Source organism: Pituophis catenifer, unplaced genomic scaffold (assembly GCF_029215685.1).
Source record: "Pituophis catenifer annectens isolate HBS135680 unplaced genomic scaffold, rPitCat1.0.hap2 SCAF_3, whole genome shotgun sequence".
NCBI classification, from domain to species: Eukaryota; Metazoa; Chordata; class Lepidosauria; order Squamata; family Colubridae; genus Pituophis; species Pituophis catenifer.
This window is the reverse complement of record NW_027256883.1, coordinates 15,186,909-15,201,430: the sequence shown is the minus strand read 5'-3', so window position 1 is coordinate 15,201,430 and position 14,522 is coordinate 15,186,909. Positions and strand designations below refer to the sequence as shown.

Below are 14,522 nucleotides of genomic sequence, written 5' to 3'. Positions count from 1 at the left end.
TCGCGTCTGGATTCTCTGCAAATTGCTTCTGGGCTTTCTGCCAACCTTAGTAAGATTGTGATTACTTTATCTTTGATTTCTTGTAGGCTGTTAAGAAAGTTTATTAACAGCCTTTGTTTTGAAAAAGACTGAGTTATTTTACTAAATTTAAGTTTTGTACAAACTTTGTGTGTGCTATGTTCTTTGGGATCCATAGCTGGGGCAGAACAGTATCTTTTGGGGTGTCCGTCATAACTTCAAACATTCACTAAGCAACCAGTCATATGTCGAGGACAACCTGTACAGGTTGTCCTCGGCTTACAATACCGTAGTTCCTTTAGTGACTATTCAAAGTTACGAGACTGAAAGAAAGTGACTTCTGACTTTTTTTCACACTTATGATTGTTGCAGCATCCCCATGGTCACATGATCAAAATTTGGACGCTTGGCAACTGGCTCATTTATGACAGTTGAAATGTCCTAGGTGTCAGCACGTCAACCTGCATGTACTCTAGTGCTGACATAAGAAGGAGAAGAGGGGGCAGCTGGCAAGAGGACGCTTGACTTCTCACCTACTTATTTTCTCTGAAGATAATATCCCCTAGGACAGTGTTTCCCAAACTTGGCTATTTTAAGATGCATGGACTTCAATTCCCAGAATTCCCCAACCAGTATGCCTGGTTGAGGAATTCTGGGAGTTGAAGTCCATACATCTTCAAAGGGTCAAGTTTGGGAAACACTGCCCTAGGAGATGAGATGGGAGGGGGGACATTCCTGGGAGCTGAAGTAGTAGATATGGGGACAGTGATTTGGAAGAGGGCCAATGAGACGCAGAGAATTGGGGAACGGAAAGGGAAGGTTTGGGGTCAGGAAGTCATTGTTGGCTACGCCACAATCGGGGACAGGTTGTCATGCTTAATCAAATGAAAGATTTCTTCAAAGATTATTTGTTTGGAAATGCAATTTATTTTATTTGAGATGACATCGAAACCTGACACTGGGGTCATGTGATCTCCCTTTTGCGACCATCTGATAAAGTCAATGGGGAAGCCAGATTCACTTAACCACCCTGTTACTAATTTAACAACTGTGGCAAGAAATGGAAAAATCCACTTAACAAATGATTCAGCAACAGAAATGTTGGGCTCCATTGCGTTCATAAATTGAGGATTACTGTAAGTCGCTAGGCCAACCTCAGCAGTTTTAAAATGTGGACTACAACTCCCAGAAATCCCCAGCCAGTATGAATCAGCTAAAAACTTTGTTGTTCAAAAGCTGTTAATCTACCATACAGGATCATCTGAACATTTGTAGACCTGCTAACCTAAACTGAACATATCAAAATGTTGTATGGAAGAACTTTGCCCACACAGATAACTCAACTTGTGCATTGCTCACTGATTAAGAAATGGGTTTACTAAGCCAAAGTAACATTTGTTGCATAAATATTTCATTCAATCAATGAGGGAAAAGGCCGCTTGCAAAACAGAAAGCAAAGAGCAAATTCCATCCTGTAAAAGATTTGCAGCTCTTGCTGTTCTTCTATACCAGCGGCTCCCAACTTTTGTGGCTTGGCTGGGGGTGGGAGAGGCGCATGGAGCCCTTGTGCGAGTGGCGAGCCAGTGCAGATGCGCACATCCCGATGTTTGCAAGTGGAAGGCTGGCACGCACCCACACAAGTGCCTGTCTTGGTACTACGCAAGTTGAGCTGTGTGTGCACCAGCCATTCGCACGGCCAAATTCCAAATAGGCCACGGCCTGGAAGTGGGTCCTGGCCGAGAGATTAGGAACCCCTGTTCTAAACAATATCCCTTTTTGCAAAATTTCAATTGCAATCCATTTTCATCTAGATATCAATTTGAGGAGGGGGAAAAAAATATCACAAGTGGAGTTCTTAGCAATATGGCAGCAATGTTAATTGCCAGCGTAAGGATTGGCTTATGCAAGCAGTCCTCCCTTGATGACAAGTGCTGCAGTTACTAAGTGGAAAATCACGGGACCCATGACTAGCTTACAACCTCACTTTCCTTTTGGTCGTTCAACGAAACATCCCATGACTGTGAGTCATAGGGCTGATATAGGAGAAACTAGGAAAAAGAAACACCAGGTATTTCAAACTGAGCTCCTGAATGAAAGGCAAAATATCTAATTAATAAATACATCTGGCCTTCTTCCTTGATAAGACAAATTACTTTCTTTAACAGACTTCATCCCGGGACGATCCAGCTGTGATGAAGAGATGCCAAATTTTTCATCATTACTGCTACAGCTGATATTATTGCTCTATCAGCTATAATTTTAAGCTGCTAAACTTGGTCTTCCTTCTGCCACTATTCTAAGAAGCAAAGTGAAAAAAAACTCCGAACTTCTGATGCCATGACGGACAAGTTGTTTTAGAGCACTCGAGAGCCAGAACTCAACACCTCTTGGCAACTTTTAAAAAGGTTATGTCTGACCCAACATCCTTATCATGCGTTAATTTCCCTATTGTGCACAACTACACAGACATAAGGTAACGGTAAAGGTTCCCCTCGCACATATGTGCTAGTCGTTCCCGACTCTAGGGGGCAGTGCTCATCTCCGTTTCAAAGCCGAAGAGACAGCGCTGTCTGAAGACGTCTCCGTGGTCATGTGGCCGGCATGACTAAACACCACAGGCACACGCAATGCTCTTACCTTCCCACCAAAGGTGGTCCCTATTTTTCTACTTGCATTTTTTACCTGCTTTCGAACTGCTAGGTTGGCAGAAGCTGGGACAAGGAACGGGAGCTCACCCCATTACACAAGCATATCAAAGGTCTAATACTGGGGTGTCAAACTCGATTGCACTGAGGGACACATCAGGGTTGTGTTTGACTTCGAGGGGCCAGGGGGGCTGTGGCAAGTTCGACGTCACTCGTGTCGGGGACGCCTGTGGTGGCCTGAGCCCTCTGCCAGCGAAAACGGGCTCCCAAGCTCCGTTTTCGGCTGCGACAGCATCCTGCAACCCTCTGCCAGCAAAAAAAAGAGCTTGGGAGGGCCGTGGGCTGCCTCCCGAGCTCCATTTTTGCTGGCAGAGGCACCCCAGGCAGGTCCTTTTCTGTTTCCAGGGTTGCCCCACAGGCCAGATCTAAGCATCCCAATCTTGGGGTGAGGCCGAGTCTTGAGTTTGACGCTCCTGGTCTAATGGCTAATATATTCCCATAGCAATTAACAGAATTCCTTGCAAAAACTTATTCTGTAAAACTCTTTTCTGTGATCCAAAATCGGGACTTGACAGTAAAGAAAATTCTCTAAGAAGATCATCTCAGCCCCTGACCTCTGTTCTTTCCACAAAGATCTGAAGACATGGCTTTTTAAACAAATTGTCTGATCTGTTGGGTGTTTTTAATTAATTGTGGGATTTTAATTGTATTTTTTTAAACTTTATTTATTGTTATTGTTGTGAATGCTCCAACACTGGAAGTTTTTAAGAAGATGTTGGATAACCATTTGTCTGAAGTAGTGTAGGTTTCCTGCCTAAGCAGGGGGTTGGACTAGAAGACCTCCAAGGTCCCTTCCAACTCTGTTATTCTAATGTTGCAATCTTCCCAGCCAACCTCTGACAAGCAAAGTCAAGCGGGGAAACTGGATTCACTGAACAACTGTGTGAATCACCACTGTGGTACAAAAGGTCATAAAATCTGGCATGACTCACTTAACAACCTCCTTACTTCGCAACGGAAATTGTGTCCCAATTGTGGTTGTAAGTCCAGGACTCCCTTGATTTCTGAAAGCTATTGCAGTGGCCTGGACCTGCTACCAATGACCACGGAATAGCACCTGAGCTGAACCCCAGATTTCTAGAACAGGGGTGGGAAACTATTGGCAACTTTGCAATCTGTGGACTTCAACTCCCAGAATTCCTCAACCAGCATCCCTAACAGGATTCCCGGGAATTCTGGGAGTTGAAGTCCACAGGTTGCAAAATCGCCATAGTAGCCCACCCCCGTTCTAGAACATGATGTGAGAAAGGGAAGATTTTGCCCTGGAAGTTAGTTGGCTCCTGTTCCTTAGGGACTATGCCTCCTCCATCGACAGCAACTGCCCAAACATCTAAAAATAGCTAACCGTTTACTCAGCAATGCCATTGGTTTAAAGAAACCCTGATGTGAGACAGCTGTTCGGTTGATTGTTTCCAAGATCAACACTCAAGATCAGAGGAGAGAAATCAGAAGGGTGTTTTTTTCTCCCTCCTCCCTTCTTTCCAAGCCTGAAAAGAAACATACTGCAGCTGTTTATAATGGCGAAGAAATGCAGAACAAGGAAGACCATTTGGTTGCACATAATTACAAACAAACAAGTGAACAATCAGCTGTATTTTGAATCAATACAATGTGTTGGCAGAAGAAAAAAAAATTCTCCAGGAGGAATAACGAATTGCAGAATAAAGACAGGTCAGTGTAATGTGACAAATCCAAGTGTGAATTGTTAAAATATAGCCACCTCTGTGCATTGTGTGCATTATTAAAAAATAATTGGTATATGGTGAGCACCCCCACCCCCTCACTCATAATACATCCACTATTATAAGCGTCATCGTTATACTAACAGAAGATGAAAGGCGTGTGAAAAATCACAATTCCACAAATAACAACTATAGGTAGTCCTTGACTTACAACTCTAATTGAGCCCAGAATTACAGTCATAATTTGTGCCAGTCCTTAAATAGGTCATCGGGCGACAGAACCGATTTTACGACATTATTTTTTGCAGCCTTATTAAAATGAATGCAGTGGTCACACTGCAAATGCCACAGTCGTTAAGCGAAGCCATTGTTCGCTTAACAGTTTTCTGCAAGAAAGTAAAAGTAAATGATGGTTTGTGGCAAAAAAACCCATAAATCTTGGTTGGTGACTATGGGATGTTGCAAACAGCGCTAAATGCAGGCCGATTGCCAAGCACCAAGAATGAGTTTCAGTAACTGCAGAGGGGGGCAGCCATTGGAACTCCAAATCCGGGTTGTTAACCATTTTTTGGGGATCCATCATAACTTTGAACGGTCACTAAATGACCAGTTATAAGTCAAGGACTACCTGCAATGCAGCAAAGCCCGAAGGTTTCATACGAATTGCTGCTGTGTTCAGAGTAGCTTTTTCCAAAGTAAGCATTAACACCCCCCCCAAAAAAAAGGGGGGGGCTTGAGAAGGGAATAACTGCACCTCCGGATTTCAGGATTTTGCTTCTCTCTGCCACGAATGTTATCAGAGGTTAACCGGATGAACAAAGATTCTGTTTGTTGCTTCTCTTTCCTTTAAATTAAGTCTTCCAACATGTAGCGTGTTAGCGTGAAGGAATAATAATCCCTTTAAATTCAGGCTGACTTCACCGCCTTTTGCTGCAATAACTACACAAGCAAACACTTTTTGTAATTGGGAGGATTCCTATCTCTGGGTTGAATTTTAATCCATTCCTCCACGGTGATCTGATGCCATTTTTCAGTTCTGGCACGAAGAGCTCATTTGGGGCCCTACTCCAACCCTTTCATGGGGGTCTCAATTCAAGCTTTGACACGGCTATTTCAAAATATCAAAGTCATCTTTCCTTCTTGTGGATTGCTTTTATGTTGAGATCATTGTCCTGCCGATGACCCACTTCATGTGGACAGACAGATGGCCCAATACTGTCCTGCAGAAACTCATATTTCTCTCAACAGTGGGGAGTAGTACAGCAGTCCTCGGCTTATGGCCACAATTGAGCCCCAAATCTCTGTTGTTAAGTGAAGCATCTGTTAAGTGAGTTTTGCTCCATTTTGCGACATTTCTCGCCACAGTTGTTAAGTGAATCACTGCAGTTGTTAAGTTAGTAACATGGTTGTTAAGTGGATCTGGATTCCCCAATTGACTTCGCTTGGCAGAAGGTCGTAAAAGGGGATCACAGGACCCCCGGGACACTGCAACCATCATAAATATGAACCAGTTGCCATGCATCCAGGTTTTGATCAGGTGACCATGTGGTCATAAATGTGAAAAATGGTCATCGGTCATTTTTTTTTGCAGTGCCATTGTAACTTTGAACATGAACTGTTGTTAAGTCAAGGACTACCTGTATAGATCCAGACACAGAAAAATCTCTCTGCACCATCTTTAGCAGACAACACGAGTATCTTAATCTGAAGAACTGAGTTTTGATTTCTGGCAGATAAGTGCAACGTTCATAGAGCTTTAGAAGTTCTACTTTCAATTCACAAAATTCAATTCTGCGGACTCTTCATCCAGACATTTGGAGAATCATCCAGGGTTTAAGATAAGCATTAATGTTCTTCTGCAGGGGTGTCACACTCAAGGACCGGGAGCAGATGTGGGATTCACATAATTTTACCACCAGCTCACCACACACCAAAAATGTGAGTGTGCGCGGTTTGTACACTTGCACGCGGCTTAGAAAACGTGGCTAAATAGGATGGCATACCACACCCGCAGGTAGTAGTGGTGACTACCCAGTTTGGTAGTCACCACTACAACCAAACTGGTCCGAACCAGCTGAATACCACCACTGCCTGAGGGCCGGATCAGGCCCACAGGGCCACCCTAGAAACAGCGAAGGACCGGCCTTCAGTGCTTCTGCCAGTGAAAACAGAGCTCAGGAAGGCCTCATGTACACACACCCCAAGCTCAATTTTTGCTGGCAGAAGGTTGCAGGAGGCCATTGCAGCTGGAAACGGAGCTCCGGAACCCATTTTCACTGGCAGAGCGCTCGGGCCACCACAGCTGCTCCCGAAACGAGTGATGTTGAGCTAGCCACGCCCCCCCCGCTCCCCCCCCCAAGATCAAACACAACCCTGATATGGCCCTCAATGAAATCGAGTTTGACATCCCTGTTCTTCTGAGTGAGCAATAGATTTTGGTCCAGCTATGCCCCATGGATCCCTATTTGATCCAGTGCTTTCCTGATATTGAGATCACAAATGCCAACTTCGGGCCTACCGATGACTGTTGTTCTGGGATGCTCTGTGGGATTTTATGCTGAGCTCCAGAAGTGATTTTGACAGCATGGCTATTCTTGGGAAGACTCACTACTGCCCTAAATTTTCTCTCTCTCTCAAGATGATGTACTCTATATATAGATCAATGGAGGTCCAGAATTTTAAAAATCATTTTGTAATCCATCCAGGCAGATAAGCATCAATGATCCCACCTTTCTAAAGAAGGCTTCATAAATTTCTGCTGAGTGGGTCAAGATGTGCCTTTACAATCCCTGTGGTAAGAACTTCACTGTAATGATGGGTGACAAAATTTAACAAAGTAAAGGGGTTTTTATACTGGCCTACCGCATGTAAAGAGTATTTCATTTAATGTAATAAATGAAATCAGAACTTCACTTTGGAATTAGTGGTGCATTCATATATAAACTCCCCTTTTATGACCCTGTAATCCCTTCAGGAGACTGAGCTGAGCATTTACTGGACGGATGCCCTTCCTGACACCTATGTGGAGTTTGCAGCAGAAATGTGTTCTTCGCACACAGAGAAATACCTGCCACCACCTAGGATTGAACTCTCCACCTTCCGAGTAGAAGGCGAGCGTCTTCATCATTAGGCCACCATGCCACTCTCATATTTTTATATATACTGGGGCCTAAATGATGTTCTACAGTAATAACGTTCAGTGGCAAAGGGGGAAAAATCTAAGACAGAGTGAATACTTCTTCAACGTTTATTTTGCTAAGACAGAGAAAAGACACATTAAAGGCAAAAATGATCTCAAACAAAATAAAAATAGTAAAACGTCCCCTCAACCCTACCCTTAAAGAAAAAACAGAGTTGCAACTTGCAAGTAATGCACTTTAAGAGGCAAGAGTAGAGATTGAGCCATTGCTCCCAATATTGTTAACGGGACACTGATGGCTTTTTACCACCAGGTTAAAACAGGGACATAAGTGGGTTTTTTACCACTGGGTTCCTCAAATGGTTGGAAGAATCCACCAAGCAAAATGAGAAACATTTGATTACAATCTCTATGGAGATTCTCAATCATCCAGGTCATGGTTATCCCAAAGGTGTTTTTCCAAAACTTTGTTTTTCTTTGAAAACATTTCACTTCGCATCCAGGAAGCTTCTTCAGTTCTGCACTCAAAAAGTTTCTTGGACAAGAAGTGAAACATTTTCAAAGAAAAAAAAAAAACCCCAAGATAGTCCAATTGCCAAAAAGCACCTTTGGGACATTTGGTTGGGACCAGTTACCAATCTTGGTTGCACCTGCCCATACTAACTCTAGTTAATGATAGAGTAACTATCACCAGAATTACTATTCCTTTAACTATAGGCTACAATCCTAACGTAATGTTAAGTAGACAGGACAGCCAACAAAATACTGACCATATTTTTGTACGGTGATAACATAACAAGACATAACAAGATGACAGTGAAAAGTTATCTTGCCTTTCAATGAATGTAGGAATGGACACAGATCAGTTTTATCTATACAGTATGTTATTAGTGGTTACCCCCTCAGGCTAAACCCTTTTTTCCATTTCTTAAAATAGCCTTTGGAAGAAAAGATGTTTAAAACACATTGGGCTATAAAACATCCCTTATTTGGCGATTTTGCATATGTTGGGGAGAATTCTTTTGACCCTGATCCAACATAAACTTGGGGAAATGAGAAGAAGTTGAATTTAAAACATTAAAAGCAGCATTTTCTCACACACTTTAAAAAAAGTTGCAATGGGATCCAACTAGAGTACAGAAAAGGTCGGCAAGTTATATACTAAAGTGACAATTTGTACCACAACTTTACACCATATGGCCTGTATATTTCTATGTTGAGGGGATCCCAGTTCAATTTACTGCAACTTCTTCAATTATTTCAAGGTTATTGTTGTTTTTATAATTGGAAGAGCATAAAATTTCTGCTACGCCAAGTTTTAAGGCAGTAGCTACTTCTCAATTCTCTGGATTTTCTTCAGATTGAAAAAATCCATAATCAGTACAGTTATTCAGCAGGCACTCAGAATCTTGCTGGCTGAGCTTGCACACAACACATTCAACCATGTTCTATCATGGCTTATTGAATAAACCACACCTTGATGGTACATATGTGGATACAGTTGACATTTTTAATCCTGGAAGTGCCATTTGCTATTACCCTGTTTCCCCCAAAATAAGACATCCCCTGATAATAAGCCCAATCGGGCTTTTGAGTGCATGGCAATAAGGCCAAGCGCTTATTTCAGGGTTCAAAAAAAATATAAGACAGGGTCTTATTTTCTGGAAAACACGGTACAAAGATTGTGAAAACATGGAATGTTGAATTTAATCTAAATCAAACTACTTTAAGAACTGTAACATCTGAAATTATCTTTAAAATTTCCAAACTTTTTGTTTCAATAAAATTAGAATATTCAGTGAGTAGCAAGTAGAATTATCAGAGGTTCTTTACTTAAAAGGTTGTCCCACATTTTCTTAGGCATCCTAAAACACCTAAATTCAGTTCTTCTCAAACTTAGCAATTTTAAAATGTGTGGACCTTAACTCCCAGAATGCCCCAGCTCGCAAGGCCGGGAGTTGAATTCTGGGAGTTGAAGTCCATACATCTTAAAATTGCTAAGGTTGAGAAGCACTGGCTTAACTTATCCAGTATTTAGGATCAGTAGGGAAAGTTAAAACAAGATCTGAAGACTGTAACCAAAACAGAAGACTTAGAATGTGGACAGCTGGTAGATTTTAGTACCAGGAAAAAAAGATAAAAGGCATCCGTGATACCCAAATCAATACTTCAATTGAGAAGGGCAGTGTAACAAATCAGAATTTTTAAGACACTGAAGTCTTTTGAGGGCCTAATTAACATGCTACTGCCATTTAAAGTTGGAGGCCTCTGTTCTACACAAAGGTAATTTATCCATTATTTCGCAAAGGTGGTAACTCAACTGGAGCAGTTAAAACCATGTCCAACAAGCTTGGACAGGACAGAGTGTTCAACAGGATTTGTCCTTGCCTTAACTTGTCAAAGCTACACCCCCAGGTATCCCGTGACAGGTAACACTAGAGGTTCTTTGGTTTTCAATCCGTCAGGCGGAACGGATCCTTGCAAATATTTAAAGCTACATTCTGAAATATTTAAAGTGCATCTGACAGGTTCTTGAGGTGGTGTTTTTTTTTTTACAGCAACCAATGCCCCACTGTAAACAGACAGGGTCAAGTAGCTGGCTCGAGGGGAAGAAGGGAGCCCCCTGCTAATCCTGCCTGACAATAGAAAGCCAAATATGTTAGGCTTTTTGTTAAAACTGCACAACTCCATACAGCCATTTAGTTAAAACAAAGCAATGCTGATACTGCCATGGAAAGAAACCACATCATCCTGCTTATCTTAAATTCTCTCATCAATTCAAGCATGCATCCTAGTGAGTCTGCATTTTGTTTCTTCCTTTTGGCCTGCTAATAATCTATCGCCAGACACACAAGCCGGTTCAAAATACTTTTGCATGGTTATCTGCCCCATTACCCATGCGCTTGTTGTTTTTTTTGCTGTGTCTGGAAAAAAGGTCAGGTCCTTCACTCCTGTGTCACATTTACTGATAAGCAAACCCCACTGGATTTCATGATTCTTACTCTCAAATAAATGTGCAAGGGATTACAGCCAAAATAAGCCCTCCTTCATGCTCCCAATTAGCAAAGTCAGTAAGCAGCAATAGGGAAAAAACATCCTGCTTCATTTAAGGGTTTAGCTCTGGGTCTTGGAAACTGCCTGCTTTAGCAAAAGGGCTGGGCATTTGAGAAGGCAACCTCCAGTCCAGGAAAGCTTATACGGGGTGGCAAATTTGCTTGTCTTTTAACTGAGTCACAGGACTTTTCTGATCTGCAATTGCTAAGAGCCTGACAGCTCCCCCTTCTGGAGTGTGTCAGCAAAGATTGTGGTCTACAAATGACATCACAAGATTGAAAACAGATCAAAGATCTTTTTGACTTCTCCATGAATTTCACCCCCTAACAAATGCAGACCAAAATTGCACTCTGTTATTATAGTTCCAATATATTCCTGTTATCAAGCCCCAGTAAATAAGTAAATACATGCTCGGGGTGTGGAGGCGTTCCAGGTGTACACACACCATCCATCGCAAGATTTTCCCAAACTGCTGTTTGCTTCCTGTTTTAAGAGAGGGAATAAAATGAACTAGGGCTTTTAGCAATGCCTACTTATAGAGTCCATCTGGCGGAAGAAGGCATCTGTTAAAGCATTTCCATGGTTGAAATGGACTTAATGAAAATGATTACAGGTTTTTGCTCCGGACCTCCCTTCCCCAGAGATTTTACATGCCGTTCAACAAAGGGAGATTTGGGATTCAGCCACATCACAAAGAGTTCATTATGGACAAGACTCCTGACATACTATTTTCCTCCCATTCACATGGAAGCAAGCGGCCCTGTTAACATCTGCAGAGTCCTGCTCAGATGGCAGTACAAAAGAATCCAGTTTTAAAGGTTCTTTAAAAAAGAAAGAAAGAAAGAAAACAGAGGAATTAGGCACACTGTCTGATTAACACTGTTCATGGGATCCATTTCCCACTCAACCAATCGACGCATTTCCAAAATCCTGGGGGGGTTTTTTGCCAAAAGAAACAGAGAGAGAGAGAAAAGACTCCATCTTCCATGCTATAAAAAGCTGTATTTCTCAGGGTTCAAAAACGCCACCGTCAGTTGAATTTTGACCATTCATTTCTTCACCCACACAGCTTTATGCTTCCCTTTTTTTTAAAAAAAAGACAAGACTCCACATTTTCTCCAACTGCAATCTCAGCTTTCCGTTGTGCAATTCAGCTGAAATAACTGGGAATTATTTGTGCAAACCCCACCTCAAACTCAATGGATGCAAGATAGTTCTAAATAATAAGGATCTGCAGGATGGTAAACAAAACCTTGCAAACTCATGGGTATCCAAACAAGGAAAAGAGATCAGGGCCAACCCTGAAGATGCCCACATGTTATACAGTAATCCATAGGGGTTTGAACAAGAAGCTGGCACTATCCTGGACTATGTACTGCCACATATACATGATCATATGGAGTTGTTTTATATCATTGTTACTTGTCCCTTCTTGATTCCTACAATTTATTTGGGCTGGCGCAGCTTGCCAACTGCTCAAAGATCTTCCGTGTGTGTTTTAAAAGGAAATGCACAAAAGTTTGGATGCATAACACACCTCACACCTATGTGGTTCTTCCCCCTTTTCCCAACTAAAAGCCAGATAACCAGGAGCCTTAAGACCACCATGGCTGGGCTTCACTGTGGACGCCACTGGAAACAAGTCACACCAAGGGACTACCTTAACTGCAATTCTGGGCTCACATATTGTCCAGCTGCATCTTTGCCAAGTCCTTGCCAAAAGCAACAAAGGGATTTTGTTTAGGTGACTGGACAAATAGGACAGCACAAGGATGAGGACTACTGAAGATGTCCATTAACCAAACAAAATTGGGAAAGACCACAGACTAATTCCATCAGCCTCTTGGGGGGGGGAGCCTTTTTTTAAAAAAACTGATTTTTTTTTTAAAAATTATTTGTTAGCTTTTTATTATCCTGCCTTTCTACTCATTGTGTCCTCCTTTCATTTTTCTCCACAATCACAACCCAGGCAGAAAGAAAACAAGTGATTCAAACTCACCCCAAAGAGACTTTTCCTGTTGTTGGAGAGTGGATCTGAACCTCTTCAACTGGGTTCTCACTATATCTAAAATACTATTTCCACGAATAATTTCTCAGCCAGCCACTTCATACAGAAAACCAGGCCAGTATCTTTTTACACAAAACCAGCATATACTACGAAAGGACAGTCACTCAAATCGGGTCCAAAAAAATCCCCCCCCCCCAAAAAAAACCAAACATCTGGGCACTTGGCTTGATTTATCACAGCAAACCCCATCCCAATTCTTTTTACAGTACTCCCAAGGGTTGAAAAAGGGAGGCATAAAACCAGTGGCCCATATTAAGCCTCCCACGGTGGATTCTCAAAGGTATCTTGCCACTGAAGATGGAAGTTCCATTTCAGCAAACTAGCTGGGAATGTTAAAAACATTGGCAAGGTGGAAATACTATTAGGTAGATCTATTCCTAACATATAACGTTAAAAGCATTGGCAAGACGGAAATACTATTAGGTAGATCTATTCCTAACATATGTCTTTTTTAATATCTTGACATCAGGAAGGGCAAGCGGGAACATTTCAACAAGGCCAGCCTTTGCTTAATACATCATACCTTGGATGGATCTTCCCTCCGATGGAGATAAATAAAGCAAGAGCTAAGGAGAGGTGCAACTCTACACAACAAACTACCCACAGAAATAGCAATAGCACTTAAGACTTATATACCGCTTCATAGTGCTTTTACAGCCCTCTCTAAGCGGTTTACAGAGTCAGCCTATTTGCCCCCAACAATGGGTCCTTGGCATCCCAAAGAAAGCCTTTTATTTCTTCGGGATGCCAAGAGGCTTCGGCTGCGCCCTTTCGGCTCCAAAAGGCCATTGATTCATTCAGCACTCCAGGGATGATGACCATCCTGGGCCCGGAAAAAGGGGGTTCGTGGACCCCCACCCACCCCCCAGGGAAACCCCAGCGCGGCTCGCCATCAAGCAGGGCAATTGGGGCGCCCCCAAGTTGAGAGTTGGACCCCAACCCAACCCAAGGCCCTGATCGCGGGCAGGGAAAGCAAAGGCAGGGCTCCCTCCTTCCGTGCCCTGGGCATTAAGCCTTTTGGCGCTTGGCTGCTTTTGCTTAGCGACCCACCTACCTCTACAAGGAGTCAGGTGGGTCGGAGGTAGAGCCCTTCTCCTGCGCAGGTTTGCAAAAGGCGGAGGGGGGGAGGATCGGGGGGGGTTCTTCTCCCTACCCCACCCATGTCTCCCCTTATCCAGAGACCCCCCCCCACTCCACCGCCCTTATCCCCATCAGCCCCCCCCCCACTCCCTTACCTTCATGTCACTGATGGTGGTCTGGAAGAGCCCTCCAAGGGCGCTGCATTCCTTCTCGATCACCGCCTCCATGTTTCTTTGCGCGCCCCCCACCACCAGCTTCCGAGGAGACCCCCCCCCTCTCCCCAAAAGCAACGACGGGGGGCGATCTTCTCCTTCTGCACCCCCCCCCTCCCTTTTTCCTCTTCTTCTCCGGCTCCCCGATCAAGAGGATCCCGACCAAGACGGGATATCAAAAAGAGAGGAAAATCCCGAGGTTGGCTCGTTCCCGATGCAAGATTTTGAAAGGCTGGCAAAAAAAAAAGGCAAAAGGCAAGGCTGGTTCTCGCCCGCGCCCAAAAACTCCCCTCTCTCTCCTTCGCTCTTCGCAGCCCGGCGATTCCGAGTTTTAAGCGCAGCTCCTTAGCAACCCCGAGGAAAATCCCACGGATGGGGATGTGGGGGGTGTGCGGGGAGACTCAGTCAAGGTGCTGGCGAGCCCCCCACGCGAGGGCACCGAGCGCAAGCCCACGACTGGCCATCCCGGCTCATGCCCGCGCAAAAGCAGCCACTCCGATCTAAGCCTGCTGGGGGCGGGTGGTTTTGGGGGGGGGGAGGCGGAGATGGGGGGGTGGTTTCAAC

The 14,522-nt window shown here is 43.6% G+C and overlaps 1 protein-coding gene across 3 annotated transcripts in view; it reads right to left on the bottom strand.

Annotated features, from left to right (window-relative positions):
• The window catches only part of MTSS1 (MTSS I-BAR domain containing 1), a 157,087-nt gene extending 143,109 nt beyond the window's left edge, over positions 1-13,978 (bottom strand). For all 3 annotated transcript variants that reach the window (XM_070940337.1, XM_070940335.1, XM_070940336.1), the window contains exon 1: positions 13,902-13,978. In XM_070940337.1, coding sequence (XP_070796438.1) covers positions 13,902-13,973 — 72 coding nt within the window. In that variant the 5' untranslated portion in view covers positions 13,974-13,978. The remainder of the gene's footprint in view (positions 1-13,901) is intronic.
• Between the last annotated feature and the right edge of the window lie 544 nt (positions 13,979-14,522).